Raw genomic sequence first — 16,394 nt, 5'->3', positions numbered from 1 at the left:
TTTCTAACTTCAAAATTTATTTGAAAAGTTATTTGTTTAATATTGTTTATGACTTAAAAAAAACACTGGACCCTAAAATCTCTAAAACTAATTTAGAGCTGCTGTTATGGCAGAGCATAGTTTTATGTAGTAAATTCTAAAAGCCTTTGTAAAGGGCCAAGTATAGTAAAATCATCTTCCGATTTGGGAGTAGCAAAATTTTCTAAATATGTCTTAATGTATTTTTATAGATAGCTCCAACACGATATGGCTGTAGAATGTGTGAAAAAATTGTACTGATATATTCAGTACCCTGTTATTATCTTAAACCCATCATATTTATATCTATAAGCAAATAAGTCTATGTAACATAGATTCAAATAGTATAATGTAGCACACCCCATAGCACAGAGTGTGTCAAACATATTTATACAATGAGACTATTGTTCCATAGGATTTTGTTTTTAGTAGGGTAAAAGAGTTTCTTGAGCCTTAGTGCAGCTTGCCTGGTCCAGAATGTAGCTGGAGTGTCCTGCTCGGGACAACTTGAAGAACACCAGGTTGTTCTGCCACGTACAATTACAAACCAAATTACTTACCAAATGTTCAAACACGGTAACATGTAAGAACAACTTTTGTGTTCATGGAAAGAAAAAAGTATATGCAACATTTAACTAAAATGGCCTAGTCTGATGCTATACCAGTTTTCCATGGTTCCTTCTCACAACAAAACCTACCTAGAAATCATCCAAATCACAATAATAAATTGATGTATCATCATTTATACCTAACTCTTCTTTCCAAATTTGTTTTTCCTCTTCCATTTCGATGTCAAGCATTCTCTTTCAACCTTATACCTGATTGTTGTTACTATTAACACATGAATATCTAGCAAAGTGGTTTCTAATTTCTTCAAACATATTTCCCACTACACAGAATCTAAATCTTTTAAGGATTGAAGCATCATTGCCTAAAACAGTGAAAGGTCCATAGCCTATATAATAAAACAAGCATGTTATCCCATCACAATATGCTTAAACCAAGAGTTGAACCAAAAAAGGAAGGGGGAGGAAAGATAGAAACATTTAGAAATGGAAACACTTTTTAGTGAAGATGCATTAGCAATTCACAAGAGATGGGTGGTGTAAAAAGTCAATTTGTTAATTTCAGAAAATCCTGCATCAACCGACTAATTCTTTCCTCCTCTCATCTTTAAAAGAAAACTAAAAAGCATTTTTTGTTATGCATTGAGATCTGCATTGTTGCAACTTGCGAGGATGCTCCATGAAAGAAAAAAGTTTTAAATTGGTCCTTGAACTTTGAAAAGTTCTAATTGAATTTTCGAAGTACCAATATCATATCAATCAAGTTTTCTATTCGCCTTGTCGTCATTTTGGAGATTAGATTCTAGCTTAGATTTCACACGGAGATCAATTTTAAACATATTTGAACCTACTGCATGAGCAACTTGTATGTAATACACTAGAAAAATATAAACAGCATTGTTAAAATTTAAAAGGGCTATTTTTAACACATCAAAATTTAAGTTGTCCATGCAATAAATAGACCCTTGTTTAAAATTTGATTTGCGTGTACTAATTTCTAGTCTGAAAGAAAAATCTAATTGATAGTATATTGATATTTTGATGACTCAATTAGAATGGATTGAAGTTTGAGTACCAATTTAAAATCTTGGCCATGGGTTTTTAGTCTAGTTAACCCAAAAAGAGATAGCAACATCACCGAAGATAAAATTTTCAAGTTCCAAGTCTCAAATTCTAACAACTCGGATGTTCTTCTGGAGATCATTCTTCCTCGATGGATTGCATGATAAATTGAATAAAATTGAGTAATTTCCACATTGGTATCTTCATTTTACTTATAGAACATTATTCATTCAGACAATAAGTAAATGCATGATTTATCGAGAAACCCTAAAAAACCATGTTATTTTGGATAAACCAAAGGTTATTGATGCATTTTCTTTTCGCTATTTGTTTTACTTTCCTTTTTCTTGTCTTTACCCTTATAATATTACACGCCAATCCTGATTCTTAGTATAATAACTTCAATTTTTCAAGTTTGCATGCTAATCCCAATTCTTAACAAAAGACACCTAAAATAGTGATTCATAACAACAATAATCTAAGAAATTTTTTTTTTTAAAAAGGCACGTACTTGATATTTCGGCAACCTGTTGGGGAGTAAGCTTGGCGGAGAAGCCACTGGCAGCCGTCTTGTAACTGTAGATCAGGGCTTCCTTAGCAGCTTCTTCGCTGCCGAGGACGTTGGAGAGGGTCCGGATATGGTAGGCTTCAGGCTGCTCATCCTGAGGCCTCTCGGTGTAAACGATGTGGACCGCCGCATCCGTCCCACCCGCCGCCGCCGCCGAAGATGATTTCGTTGCGTCTGTAGATTCAGCCATTTGGATTAAACAACACAAAGCAATTATCGAACAGAATAAAATCGGGAATATATTGATGCTCATATCGGAGATTGTTTGGCTCTGCCTTTCCCCTTTTAAATTAGAGGTACCACGATTTTGATTTGATTTGATTTTTTTTTTTTTTGCCTATACTTAACCTCTAAGTTAAAATTTTTAAAATTTATTTTATTTATGGAAAATTATTAAATTCCAATTTTTTGTTTAGTTACTTGTCATCTTTCCTGTTTAGATAACTCCGCTTCCGGATTGCTCAACGCATTTTTGTTTTCTTTTCCTTTATAAACTTAGTATCAACCTCCACTGATTTTTGCAAATATAAATTTTAATTAATGTAATACATTTTACTTTATTAATTATAAAATTAAATTTATGAGAAAAGTTTTGAATCATGTAAGAAATATAAATCTATACATGAGTTAACCTAAAATTTTAAATCGACATTCGAGTGCAATTTTGAATCATGTAAGAAAGTTAAATCTATTCATAAGTTAATTTAGAATTTTAAATCGATATTCGAGTGAACATATAGATCAACATTTTATATTTAAACTTTTTAGAATTTGTTAATATTTGTTGGCATGATATTTGCTAATGTTGACATTAATTCTAAATTGCATGCGGCATGCCATCATTGTTTTGTTAGAAAATATGGACATCACATATATAATAAGGGTAATTACATATTATTATTTACTATCATGATAGGTTATCCCAAATTAAAAATGATCTAATTTGATTAAAATTTTATTGAACTTTAATCATTAAATAAAGTATGGGTCAAATATGTGTAGATACTTTAGTAATTGAGTTCTAATCAAATTCTAATTAATGATGGGCTAATTAGGAATTAGAACTAATATGTCAATATTAAAAATATTAGAATTATGTTCTCCAAATTACACAATAAGATATCTTTTCTAATATTCTATCATTAGGAAAGAGAGAACAGATATTCTCTGAATTTTCTTGTGTGCTAATTTGAAAGATCAAATTCCCAAGATCTGGTAAAACTTCAAGGAATTTATAGATTCAGGTACGTTTCCGCATCTAATTTTGTTCTTGATTTATTCTTGATTATTTGACATGATAGATCTTAGTTTATAAAGTTTTATTTTAGATTTATTTTACAAATCTAACAAGTGGCATCCGAGCTTTTTCATGTTGAATTATTGAGAATAAATTGATTTTTATTAATTTTGGATTGATTCGTTTTCTTTTTAATTTTATGGATTTGATATTTTAATTATATATTATGTTGAATCTTTGAGATTCTTGATAAATTTTGAGTTTTGATTCTTTAAATAAAGTTTTAAGGTTTTAGAAATATAATCTAGTTTAATATTTGCATATGCTCTTCAAAGATGAAGGTTTATTTATTTATTCATAATCGATTGATAAAAATTAATTTGTGAGATTTCTTCTTCTTTTCACACAATTATTTTATAAATTTTGGTTAAAGTCATTATTAAATTAAAGTTACAGACTTACAACTTTTTGCAATTGAAGAATTCCAATTGGGTTGTATAATTAGTGTTGAAAGTTAATTCACTTGATAATTGAATAAATGAATGTTGTTAAGATTTTATTTTATTTTTGCACTATTTGTTTTAAATGTTTTGTTTGTGATTGAATGTATATGGAATTATCATATTTTATCTTTATTCATGATGAATTATATTCACCATTGAATTCAATTCATATATACGAATGATTGTTTTGGTTTCGCTATAATTATTTTATATAAGTTTTAGTCATTATGGAACCCGACTAAAATTAAAATATTTGAGATTTTTTTTAAATATGGTTGCTATGAATTTTCATAATTAGTTAGCATATAAAGACTTTTATATAATTTGATATTCTTTTTATATTTAATGGTTATGGATTTTTAAGTATTTGTGCGTATAAAGAAGTTTTATGATAATGTCTTTAGTCATGAATATAAATTTGAGTCTACATGAAATATGTAAGGCAAGCCAAGATTATTTTTGTATTATTATAATTGTGTGTATATATATTATATGCATATCAATTATTTTGAGGATTAATGCATGATTATAATTTGTGTAAATAGGTGTTTATAACTATTATTCAATAAGATATCTTTTATAGTTTAATTGATGAAATTAAGTTTTGATGGATATCGTTGAAGTTGTTATTATTATTATTATTATTATTTTGTTATGGTTATATATTCAATTTTATGGGTGTTTTGGTGTAAATTCATGTCAACTATATACATATTTAAATATTTTAGTTTTAAGTTTGGTTCTATAATCTTAGGTTTTGGCATCTTTTGGTTCCAAATATTTGGTTAAATTATGATGATATGGTTTATTGTATGAATTGTGGGCTATACCAAAAACGACAAGGTTGAGATGACATAAGTTCTGACTTCTTTAATGTATATGAAGTATAAAGGTCAAGGAAACATGAGAGAGTATATTATGGAGATGTTCCATATTGCTTCAAGAATTAAGGCACTTAGATTGAACTTTCTAAGGAATTGTTTGTTCTTATAGTTTTGGTATTGCTTATTGCTCACTCTAACCAATTTAAAATTAGTTACAACTGTCAAAAGGAGAAATGGACTCTAAATGAGCTCATTTCTCATTGTGTGTAAGAGGAAGAAAGGTTGAAACATGATAAGTCTGAAAGTGTTCATTTGTCTAGTGTCTCTAAAGACAACAACTTACATTCTGAATAGAGTATCCACTGAAGTAGCTACAAAAATACCTTATAAGCTTTGGACAAGTCAAAAGTCTAGTCTAAAGCATTTTCATATTTGGAGATGTCGAGTTGAGGCAAGGCCTTATAGGCCACATGAAAAGAAATTAGACTCTAAAATAGCCAACAATTATTTTATTTGATTATTCTGAGCGATCTAAGGGCTATGAGTTATATGATCCCATAATTAGGAATATTTTGAGACAGGAACTACAACATTTTTTGAGGATGTTGAGTTTAGAGGGAGAAATAAGGTTAGAGACATTGTTTTTAGGAGGAATTGGATTCTAACTCAGTTCCTACTATCACTTTTGACAATGTTCAGATTCTTATACCTATCATTGATCAAGAAGTGAATCCAGAACCTCACTGTAACACCCCGAATTTTAGGGTTAGAAGTTTTGGGATTTTGTGGTTAGGGTCATAGAGAAGGACGTGCTATTGTGTTTAGTCGCATGTTTAAGTGTCAGAATGGGCCTGCTGGTCTGGTGGTAGATTGTGTGTTAGTGTATCTTAAGGTTCTGGGTTCGAATCTTTGGGTGCGCGTTTTGGAAAGCCTTTTTATTCTGTTTTGGTTGTAGTTGATAATAATAATTTATTATTGTTATGGAATTACTTTTTATAATATTTTTATTTATTTTATTTTTTTCTAGACGTTCTTCCCCACTGTTTCCTCTCTATTTCTTTCTTTTTTGGTTCTTTTTATTTTTTTTTCTTTTGAAAGGGTTGTTGGGGAATTTTGGAGAGTCGCTTCCTTGTCGTCAAAGTTGGTGTCGGAGCGTCGTAGATTGCAAAACAGGTGTGGGTTTCGTATCCCCTTTTGTTCTATTTGTGAATATTATTTCGACTTTACGAAAAGTCCACATCATATGTGTGGGTGTTCGCAAACCTGTTAATTTTGATATTGTATCATTGTTTTGTGTTTAGAAATTGTGTGTTTTAGTATATTTTCTAATTATCGAAGGCTGGAGATGCTACGTGGCTAAAAGCATGTTTTTGGGGTTGTTTTTAGGGTGGTTTCATGACCACACAGATGGCCACAAGGGCGTGTGCCGATGCACACGGCCGTGTGCTTTTAGGAATTAGGGTTTTCGGCTGATTTGGGTGTCACACGGCCTGGCCACACGGTCGTCTGGCTGATTTGGGGATTTTGTCGATTTTCACACATCCGTGTTCCTTGGGCATACGGGTTTGTATGTTTGGGAATTAGAGTTTGAGTGATTTGGTGCCACACGGCCTGACCTTATGGCCGTGTGGCTGATTTGGGATTTAGGGATCCCACACGGGCATGTGTTTTGGACACACAGTAGTGTCTTGTGGGCACACGGTTGTGTGAGACCCTCACACAGCCATGTCAGCCTTGTACTTAAATTTAGTGCAAATGGACAGAGAGTTACACGGGCTGTTCCCACGGCCATGTCCCTGGTCCACATGGGTGTGCTTCAGTCACACGGCTGTGTGCCACTCCACACGGGTGTGTGCCTTAGTCACACGACTGTGTGCCCTCCTCATACGGGCGTTTAACCTCCCACACAGCCTAGGCATTACCACACGGCCAGAGCACACAGACGTGTGGTCTTAAGACACCAAATTTTAGCTTGTGTGTGTTTTTGTTCTGAAAATGTAACTGTGTGCCTTGACCCTTAGCTAAGCTTTAGTGAGGGTGTTTAAGTTTCGACATCTGTGACCGTTGTATGAGATGTCTGATTCTGAATCTGAACTGTGGAGTGTAGTTGCATAACTGTTCTGTCTGATTGTCTGTTAAAGTGTCACTATTCTACGAGTTTGTGTGCACGCATACATTTGCATAAAGTATTTTGGGTTGGACTGCGAAGAGAAGGGAGACTGATTCTAATCTGATCCAGTAGTTCAACGGTAGGCTTGTTTGTACAGTGGTTTACCACACTATACAGCACGTACGTCAGCTTTGCTACGTACCGTTATATGTTTTGGCAGTGTAACTATATTTTGATAAGCCATCATTGTCGGGCAACCCGGGGTGGCAGGTCATTGTTGCCAGGCAACTCGGAATGACTTTACATGGTGTGTAGGGTTAGATGGGCCTTTCGAGGTCTTATGTGATGTGTTTTGGTTGGATGAGCTTAATCAGCTCTTGTAGGGTGTGATCGAAGGACGAAGAGGTGTGCTGGCTGGATGGGTGGGTTTTATTGCTTGACTGCTTTTCATACGCATCTGTTTAAGCATTCTGGGTGCTTGATTATCTGACTGTATTCTGTCTGACTAAAAATACATATAACTAAGTGTTCACGGTATGATATGGTGTGTGTTTGAAATGCTACGTCCCATTGGGACGTTGATCTCGAAATTACCTTTTGTTCCAGTATATATATCTGTTCTTGTTTGAAATTGAATTGGGTATTATATTTCTATTCTTAGTTTTGATTCGAACTTACACTGAGCTCGTATAGTTCACCCCCTCTTAGTGTTTCCCTTTCACGTACCTCTTTTAAATTCTGACGCTAGGCTCAGTATGCGGGGTTTTCGGACAGTCTCGGGGAAGAACAAATTATCAATTTGTTTCTACTTGTTATCTAGTTTTTGTACCGAAAATTTTTATTAAAACTATGGTACAAACTCCGTTACAAATTTTCATTCGATCATTTAATTCAGGTTTTAGTACAAACTTAATTGTATTTTTACTGAATAAATTTAAGCGGTTATATGATTCGGTTTGTTGGGATAACTTATTTTGTAAAAAAAAAAATTACCTACGATCACTTTTGGTGATCAATGTAACATTTGAGATCCGGTCTAAACTTCTAGGCCGGGTTTAAAGTGTTACACTCACCAAGACAATGTTGAACAACTCCTTATTCAAGATGAGGTAATTGTTCCAGAAGAACAAATTCAATAGCCTCAAGAATAAGTGTCATTAATGAGGTCCACGAGAAAGAGGAGAAATGATATTTTAATTGATTATGTTGTATTTATCCAAGAAGATTATGATGATAATAGAATGACGCAGGATGATACAATCAACTTTTTCAGACCATGAAAAGTTCTAATTCTAAAAAGTGGATTGGTGACATGCAAAAAGAGTATAAGTCTATGCAAGACAAAAGTTTGGGAATTTGTCCTATTACCTGGATGTGCAAATCCAATTGGTTGTAAATGGATATTTAAAACCAAGAGGGATGCAAATGGTAATGTGGAGATATATAAGGCACGTCTTGTAACTAAAGGATATACTAAAAAAGAATGCATTGATTTTACAAAGACTTTCTCTTCAGTTTCATCGAAAGACTCTTTTAGGAAAATAATGGCGTTTGTTGCTTATTTTGATCTTAATTTACATCAGACGAATGTTAAGACTATATTTCTCAATGGAGATATTGAAGAAATAATTTATTGGTGCAACCAAAAACCTTTGAGTCGGGAAACCTAAAGAATATGGTTTGCAGATTAACAAAATCCATCTATGGATTCAAATAAGTTTCCTATAAATGGTATTACAACGTATTACAAGTTTCATCAAGTAACTATCTTGTTCAGTTTTGAGATAAATATAGTTGATGATTGTGTGTATTACAAATTCAATAGGAGTAAGTATATATTATTGGTTCTGTATGTCGATGACATGTTGCTTGCCACTAATGATATAGATTTATTGCACGAAACTAAGAGCTTTTTATCTAAACATTTTGAGATGAAATATCTTTCGGATGTATACATTATTTTAGGAATTCAGATACATCGAGACCGATCTTAGGATATTATTGGATTGTCACGAAAGAGCTATATTGATAAAGTACTCAAAAGATTTGACATGCAAGGTTATAGACCAAGTGACACCCCGTTACTAAAGAAGACAAATTTAATCTTACTCAATGCCTTAAAAGAAACCTTGAAATTTAGGAAATGCAAAATATTCCCTATGCATCAACTGTTAGATAGATATTCATTAACAGACAAAACATATTAAAACTCATACATTAACACAAGCGAATCTAGGTTCATAAATGCTATTCTTTTGGTAAACTTAGTTTCATATGTTATGAACCTTTTTTTTAATTACTTTTAAATATCAACACAATCGAGAAACAGAGTTGTAATGCCCCAAACTTGATCCTTAAATTTGTAAAGGCGTGGTCTTCTTGGAAAATACAATTCAAACAAATGTGATTTTGTACATCATTTACGAAGTTAAAGATAAATAAGGTTATACATTTCCAAGGAAAATAAAAAAAAAATAAGGAGGTTCTGTCGGAAGCCCTAAAAACCATGTTTGGTGTAACCCATGTTTGACTACAGTGTCGTATACATACACATACAATTAGACTGACATTAATCATTCAACATAAATAGTTTGTTACTTTGCAAGAAAACATAATCACTTCATTTAGGTTTCATTGAACTAACGGTTTCAAAAGAGTAGCTTTCAAATACAAAAATTCAGTCTTTGAATGACACCATCTTGACACCACCCCATGCTATGCATAATACAAAATAATTAGAAATCTCACGGAATAGATGTCCTCTAGCGTAGTCTTCGAAAAGGCCTTTACTTCATTAGCGATGTTGAGAAGGAAAGGTAACTAAATAAGTTCAAAGAACTTAGTGAGTTCCAGAGCAAAACATATCAATAGCTAAATAGATAATACCAATAAACCTTTCCAACTCAGCAAATCATACAATTTGCCCGTTGACGAGTACCATTCACAAGTAGACTTTATTAAAGATACTATTCCTTTGGCGCATACCCCATGCCCATGCAACCATGCAGACATCTTTCTTTGTGCTAGCCACACCCAAGTCCATGATCAAGCCTTAGTATTTATTTCATTTCTTTCATCACGATTTACCAATCTGGTTAGCATTAACATGTGCTCTACCCGAGGATACATGATCCCTTTTCATGTATCGCGATTTGCCAGTTCAATGCTCATTTTATTGAAGGCACCACCATGATTTCATTTTCATAGCTCAGTTCACATTGTTCATTCTAGAAACAATAGGTGATTGTTTAAGCATGAAGAAAGGCCCTTACTCCATTTACACAAACAACTAGCTCAGACTTATAACCACATACTTTTTATTACTCATGTACAAACATATCATCTCATGGGATAATAGTGCTCCTCAATCGAAAAAATGGAAACATAATACATACACACGGAAGCAAGAAGGAACTCATCAAAAATTGTAGCAAGATCAGAAAACAGGACTCTTGCACTTATCATGAGGGTTTTCAAGAGTTTCTTAAGCTATAATATGAAGAGTTAACTTGTCAGATTATTTTACCAGAAAAACTAAACAAGTTAAATATGAATATTAACAGGAAACCCAGAATCTAGAAGTTTCCTCTCTTACACCTTAAATTGACCCTAAAGCATAAAACCCTAAATTCTTGTAAATGACCATGAAAATAACTTAAGTTTCATCGACATTTACTAGGTACCAAACGATAGTAGAGTTGGCGGAGTATAGCGAACCCAAGTCTTCAAGCAAATTCTAAGTCTAGAGTTTTTTGAGAGAAAATTTGCAAAACAAGCTTGAAAAGAAAATGTGGTTTCCAAATAAAGCATAAAACATGCTCAATTAGCCAATGCTTGTTTTATACAAATATACACGAAAGGAAAAACTTAGTGGATAAGTTTGATTTCCCTCCAAACCCCTCATTCCTAGTAACCAAGCACTTCTCTCTCTTCATAAATGCGGGTCTGACATGTTACAGAAACTTAGTTCTATATTAACCAAAATCTCATTTGTCTAACTAGATTGTTCAACTAGGATAATAAAATAATAATTAAGCATACAATTCTTTCAAAATAAGGTCTTAACATTAAGGGCTTAATGTTTTGTCTAACAACTAAGGTGGCATATACTCTTAAAAAAAGTCCACCAAACCACCAAGCTCGCCTAATGCAGACTTCGCCTGAAGGCATACCCAAGGAATTCTTATACCTAGTCAAATTTATTACCTTCCTACTTTGGACTTACTTTATACGTCTTACTTCTACATACATTATTCGAACACTAAGGCTTTTTCGGGCGGGATGTTACAAGAATCTTAACTTAAATTCTAAGAGCTAAGTTTTGGGTTCTTGTTTTTGTAGAAACTTGACAACAAGATAATCGATGAAGAAATTTGAGAGAGTTTTGTCTTTTCAAAAGAATATGGAATTTTTGATGAAAAGAGCTTAATTTATAGACACTAAGTATCGGCTTGGGTCGAATTATAAAGCATTGGGTTAAAACATATATTTTATTTTGGGAAATAAAAAAAACAAATATCGGGTTGGATCAAATTATAAGTAATAGGTTAAAAGTCCAGGAAGTGCTTGTAATTGGACCTGATATAGGAGAGGCACAAAAGTCCCTCATGTTTAAAGAAAGGGACGACAAATCCTAATTTAATTAACCAAGGTTTCTGCCCCCTATACTTCTAGTTAGACTAGGAGTTTTTTTTTTCTATTTGAAATAGACTTCTACAATTCAATAAGTTCACTTTTTCTCCCTATAAATAGATGGCATTGGTAGGGCTAAAAACGAATTTTGAGATATTGTTTTTCGGCCCGAAAATAGTGAAAGTGTATTCTCTAAGTATTAATTCTATTCTTCAAAATAAGAATTCTATTGGTTCCTATGGAGAGAGATTTTTTTCTTTCACACTAAAAGTAAAGAAAACTATATTTCTAGTTTTGTGTTTGAATCGGATCGTTAAAGCCCACACTTGAAGTGAATAGTGGGGAAAGCCGTTCGGTTGAAAGCTAGGAACGATAAGGATCTGTTTAGCCAAAAATACATGTGTGATTTCAGTAAAGGATTTATTTCTATAAATATCCAAACCAGCTCGATTTTCAATTTTTTTATTTTCCATTATGTCAAAAAACTGTTTTTGAACCAGATTTTTTCCAACAGTCTCATCCTCTTATGCTGGACAGTTGCAACTACTCTTAATGGAAAGCTAGATAAAAAGCCTTCATCAAATTCATGGATGAGAAAACATGGCGTGCTATTATGACTAGGGAACCACTTGTTATTCAAATTGCAACACGAAGAACTCCAAACTTTAAATTGGAATGGCCACTGATGAATAGCATCTTGTAAATGCGAATTCTAAAACTCTATATGTTATATTCTGTGACGTGAATAGTCAAGAATTTAAGAGAATATCTAAGCGTAAAACTACTAAGGAAACTTGGGATATTCTTATAACTGCTGATGAAGGTACTACGGTGAAGCAATCCAGTTGCATATGTTAATCAAAAACGCTGAGAATATAGGACAAGAAAACTCTTAGCAACTTCTTCGCAAAGCTGTATAATTTATCAAATCTAGACCATAATTTTTCACATGCACTTTTTCCTAGACACCTTTGGGACCAAATTCTGGACTTACGTACAATTGGACAAAGGAATTCTTATGGGCTACCACTCATCTAAAAGGTTAGTCATTCTATTTGTTTGGAGGGAAAGGAATTGCACACATTACATTCATGTGGAAATTAGAATATATTGAATTCCATAACCTTAGGAAGGTGAAGTTGAATCAAGAAATTATAATATTGAGAATAAAGATGGACGATTTTCTAAATAAAAAAAGATTTAATTATCGTGTTTTACAATTTTAATCACTCTTCCAAATAAATGTCGATAATATATTATTAATTATAAAAAATATATTAAAAGCTCCTTATAATATAAAATCAAATACCAATCATTGCAAAAAAAAAAAGATTAAAGTTATGATTTGAAATGTAAAAAAACTAGAAAATTTGAGACATTAAATGTAATTTAAGAAAAAGGAAAAGAGAAAAGTCACCATTTAAGTCTGAACACGCCATGTTGCTAAATTGATAGCAATTTTCATTCGAGCATTAAAAGTGCTTCAGCTGACTCACATGCATCACTGTTGTTTTTCACACACACCTCATTTCGATATGATCTTATTTGAAAAGAATCATTAAGTTGTATATAAGAAATTGAAAACCCGATGTTTTGAATGAAATAAATGGCACACAGAAGAAAAATAACGAACAATTTGATTGCAGAATCTATCAGCAAAAGATTAAGGTATTAATTATGTGATGTTAGACATAAAATATTGCACTTTAATTCAACCACTTACAATTAATGCTAATTTATTACCAAGTTATGTAAAGCTGGATTTATACAACTTTTATCTGGGATACACCTGAACTACATATATATATATAACTTAGAGGTTAATTTTTGTTTAATGTTGAATTTACTTTTATGTTATTAGAATTTGGGGTATAATATATGTATTTATCATATATAATATATTAAAATTTCTAAATAATCATATAATTTGGAATATTTATATATTATCTAAAGATGTATTCAGTATTCACTGTAGATTTGAAAATTGAATATTTAAATTTGTTTTTTTTACATTTAAATATGTTTTCATTTGCTAACCGTGTTTTAGCTTAATTGGTATTGACATTGTTATTGTATAGGAGGATGTAAGTTTGAATGGATGAAACACTTTTATCTTCTTATTTAAGGAAAAAATATTTAGATAATATAGAATAAAAATATCTAAATATATACCAAATAAAAATATTTTATCAAAACCAAAGAGAAAGAAATAATCTCCAATTAAGTTTAAACAAAGAGAAAGAAATGTAAAAGCATAATGGAGGCTTCTATATTGGAAGTCAAATTGCTTTTAGTTCCTTAACTAAAAAAATGAGCAAGTTAGTCCCTTTACATTATATTAAAGAGCAAACTAGTATTTTATGTTAAAAAAATTTCATCAATATTTATTGTTAAAACTTAACGTCGCTGACAAAATAATCAAACAGTTACACAATGCGTGCTATGTGTACCTCAGAAGGAGTAATTTTTAATAGTAGAATTTGATGGAATTTTTAATAGAAGAACTCGTTTTCTCATTGATCTAATGTATAAAAACTAATTTATTTATTTTTTAAGTAAATAAGGTAAAATAAAATTTAGCTTTTAATATAAGTAAGTGCCTCCATAGTGTTTTTACAGAAAAAGAAATAATATATATTTCATTATTTGATTTAATCTAGCAGAATGTTGGGACCCCGAAAGAAAAATAAATATATAGAACTATTTCTTGAATGGGTTAGTCGTTCAATAAATAACAATAAAAACACTGCTAAGATTGATTCAACATTACCGGGTTAGGGTCCATTATTCGGGTCAGCCCGTGAACAACCACTTTCCAATACCCAAAAAGTAGGGTTTATGACTACCACCCCCAATTTAATTCCCATTCTATACCTATGTTCAGTCATTTTCCTTTCCTTACCCTTTCCCATCAATGCCTTGCCTATTGCCATGGGTCGTTCTTTTAGTTAATTAATAATATCTTTTTCTTTATAAATATTACCCCCCAAAAATGAATTATCTCTCTCTCTATATATATGCAATTGCAAATGTCAGATTAAAAAAAAAAAAGGAAAAAGAAAATCAAAGTAGACCATATAAGAACACAAATAGGTCTCCCCTGGCCCCTCCTTTTATTATTTGTGTATAGCAATGGGTTCTTCATGCTGTGACCAAATGTCACCCAAACAACTTGACACCAAATACTCTTCCTCCCTGCGAACACCTTCCTTTTCTTCATCGTCGTCATCGTTGCCATCTTCATTTGGATCTTCGTATTATAAAAACGATTCCCCTCTCAGTCCGGTGACTCCGGTCCGATATTCAGGAGTACCATTTTCATGGGAACGTTTACCAGGGATCCCTAAGATGCTACAAAGCCACAAGAAGAAAGATTCCATCAAGTTGCTGCCATTGCCACCACCAACCTCCAAGGAAGCTTCATTCAACCGAAAGAAATCTTCCTCTTCCACATCCACTTCCACCGCCGTCGCGGAGAGTTTCCGAAAGGACCCATTTTTCACAGCGTTGGTGGAATGTTCCAAGGATGATGAAGATGATGATGAACGATCATCAAGCAAATTCAGGAGTGGAGCTAAGATTACAAGGAGTATCAGTGACAGGTTCGGGTTCATTAATCTTTACACTTGTTGTAAAAGAACATGTGCAGTTTCAGAATCAATAGTCTATCTTCCAAGGCGTAGCAGCAGAACAGGAACAGCTAAGTATGGCCTAATCAATCGTCGCTCTCGTTAACTGCTCCGCAACACCCCATTAATTCTTTATCACTTGAGGGGGTTAATTCTGATGATGCTGTTAAAACATTTGTTTTTTAATTTATTATTGTTCTTTGTATTTTTGTATGCAATATGAGGAGAAAAATGATGATGCATGTCTTCGAGACTGAAAATCATTAGTAAAGTTGCATGTGATGTTTAATGAGAATATGAGTGAAGATTACATTACTCCATGTGGGTGATATGCAGAGCTCCACTGGACCACCGTAGACAAAGGCTGATCCATCTTAATTCACCATTTTTCACTCTTTCTTTTATTCTTTTTTTTTTTTTTTTTTTACATTTGCTAAACTTGACCTGTGTGTTTCTGTATCTATCACCTTCTTTTTCATATCATCTGCCACTTCCACTGCTGCAAATCTTACACTACGTTGCGAAGCCAGTCAATTTTGATTTTAGATCAAATTTTAAGATATTTAACTATTTAAAATTTGCATAATATGATTAAATGTAAGACTTATTAAAATAATAATTAATATATGTCATATATCAAACACAAGATTTACAATCACACTAGTAATAATAAATTTTAGACAAAAATATTAATTTTCTAATAAATATTCAAGAAATTCAAAATTATAAAAATAATTTATCTTAATTTTTTAAAATTTACATTAATCAACCTCTAAAATTATTATTTAGTCAAGATATTAAGAATGCCATACAAAATCATTCAATTAAAAAGAATTTAATATTACATAAAAATCCTAACTTATCACGAGCAAAATCACGATTCTAATTTCAAAAGTGATATTTATAGGATGAAAGTCGACAACCATGAAAATTAACTTAACTAATTAAATAAGTTGATTGGGACAATAAAAAAATAAAATTTTTCATACACGTTTTAGTAAATAATAAAAAGAATTGTAATAGATAAGTAAAACAACTTGTAGTCTTAAATAAATTTAACTAGTAATTTTTATTTCCAGAAAAATATTAACTCAAAACAAAAATTAAACTTAAATACATTTTTATAAGATTAAATTAAAATTTCATCATAGTGTATTTAATTAATTATTAAAATGACATTTGATCCTACGTGGTTGCAACATTATTTTATCTCTACTATTATCTAAATTCTAATTAAGTTAGTGT

The 16,394-nt window shown here is 32.0% G+C and overlaps 2 protein-coding genes across 2 annotated transcripts; one reads left to right on the top strand and one right to left on the bottom strand.

Moving 5' to 3' along the window:
- Positions 1 to 295: 295 nt before the first annotated feature.
- On the bottom strand, positions 296 to 2,589 carry LOC108487362 (subtilisin-like protease SBT3.17). Its single transcript, XM_017791683.2, has 2 exons — positions 2,158 to 2,589; positions 296 to 545 (listed from the first exon to the last, which is right to left on the bottom strand). The coding sequence occupies exons 1-2, from the start codon at positions 2,465 to 2,467 to the stop codon at positions 472 to 474; spliced, it is 384 nt and encodes a 127-aa protein (XP_017647172.1). The 5' UTR covers positions 2,468 to 2,589; the 3' UTR covers positions 296 to 471.
- A 12,036-nt stretch (positions 2,590 to 14,625) lies between these two features.
- Positions 14,626 to 15,464, top strand: LOC108488841 (uncharacterized). The gene has a single exon (XM_017793123.2). The coding sequence runs from the start codon at positions 14,653 to 14,655 to the stop codon at positions 15,253 to 15,255; it is 603 nt and encodes a 200-aa protein (XP_017648612.2). The 5' UTR covers positions 14,626 to 14,652; the 3' UTR covers positions 15,256 to 15,464.
- The last annotated feature ends 930 nt before the right edge of the window (positions 15,465 to 16,394 follow it).

This window comes from Gossypium arboreum, chromosome 13 (genome assembly GCF_025698485.1).
Source record: "Gossypium arboreum isolate Shixiya-1 chromosome 13, ASM2569848v2, whole genome shotgun sequence".
Taxonomy (NCBI): Eukaryota; Viridiplantae; Streptophyta; class Magnoliopsida; order Malvales; family Malvaceae; genus Gossypium; species Gossypium arboreum.
This window is presented reverse-complemented; position numbering and strand designations above follow the sequence as displayed.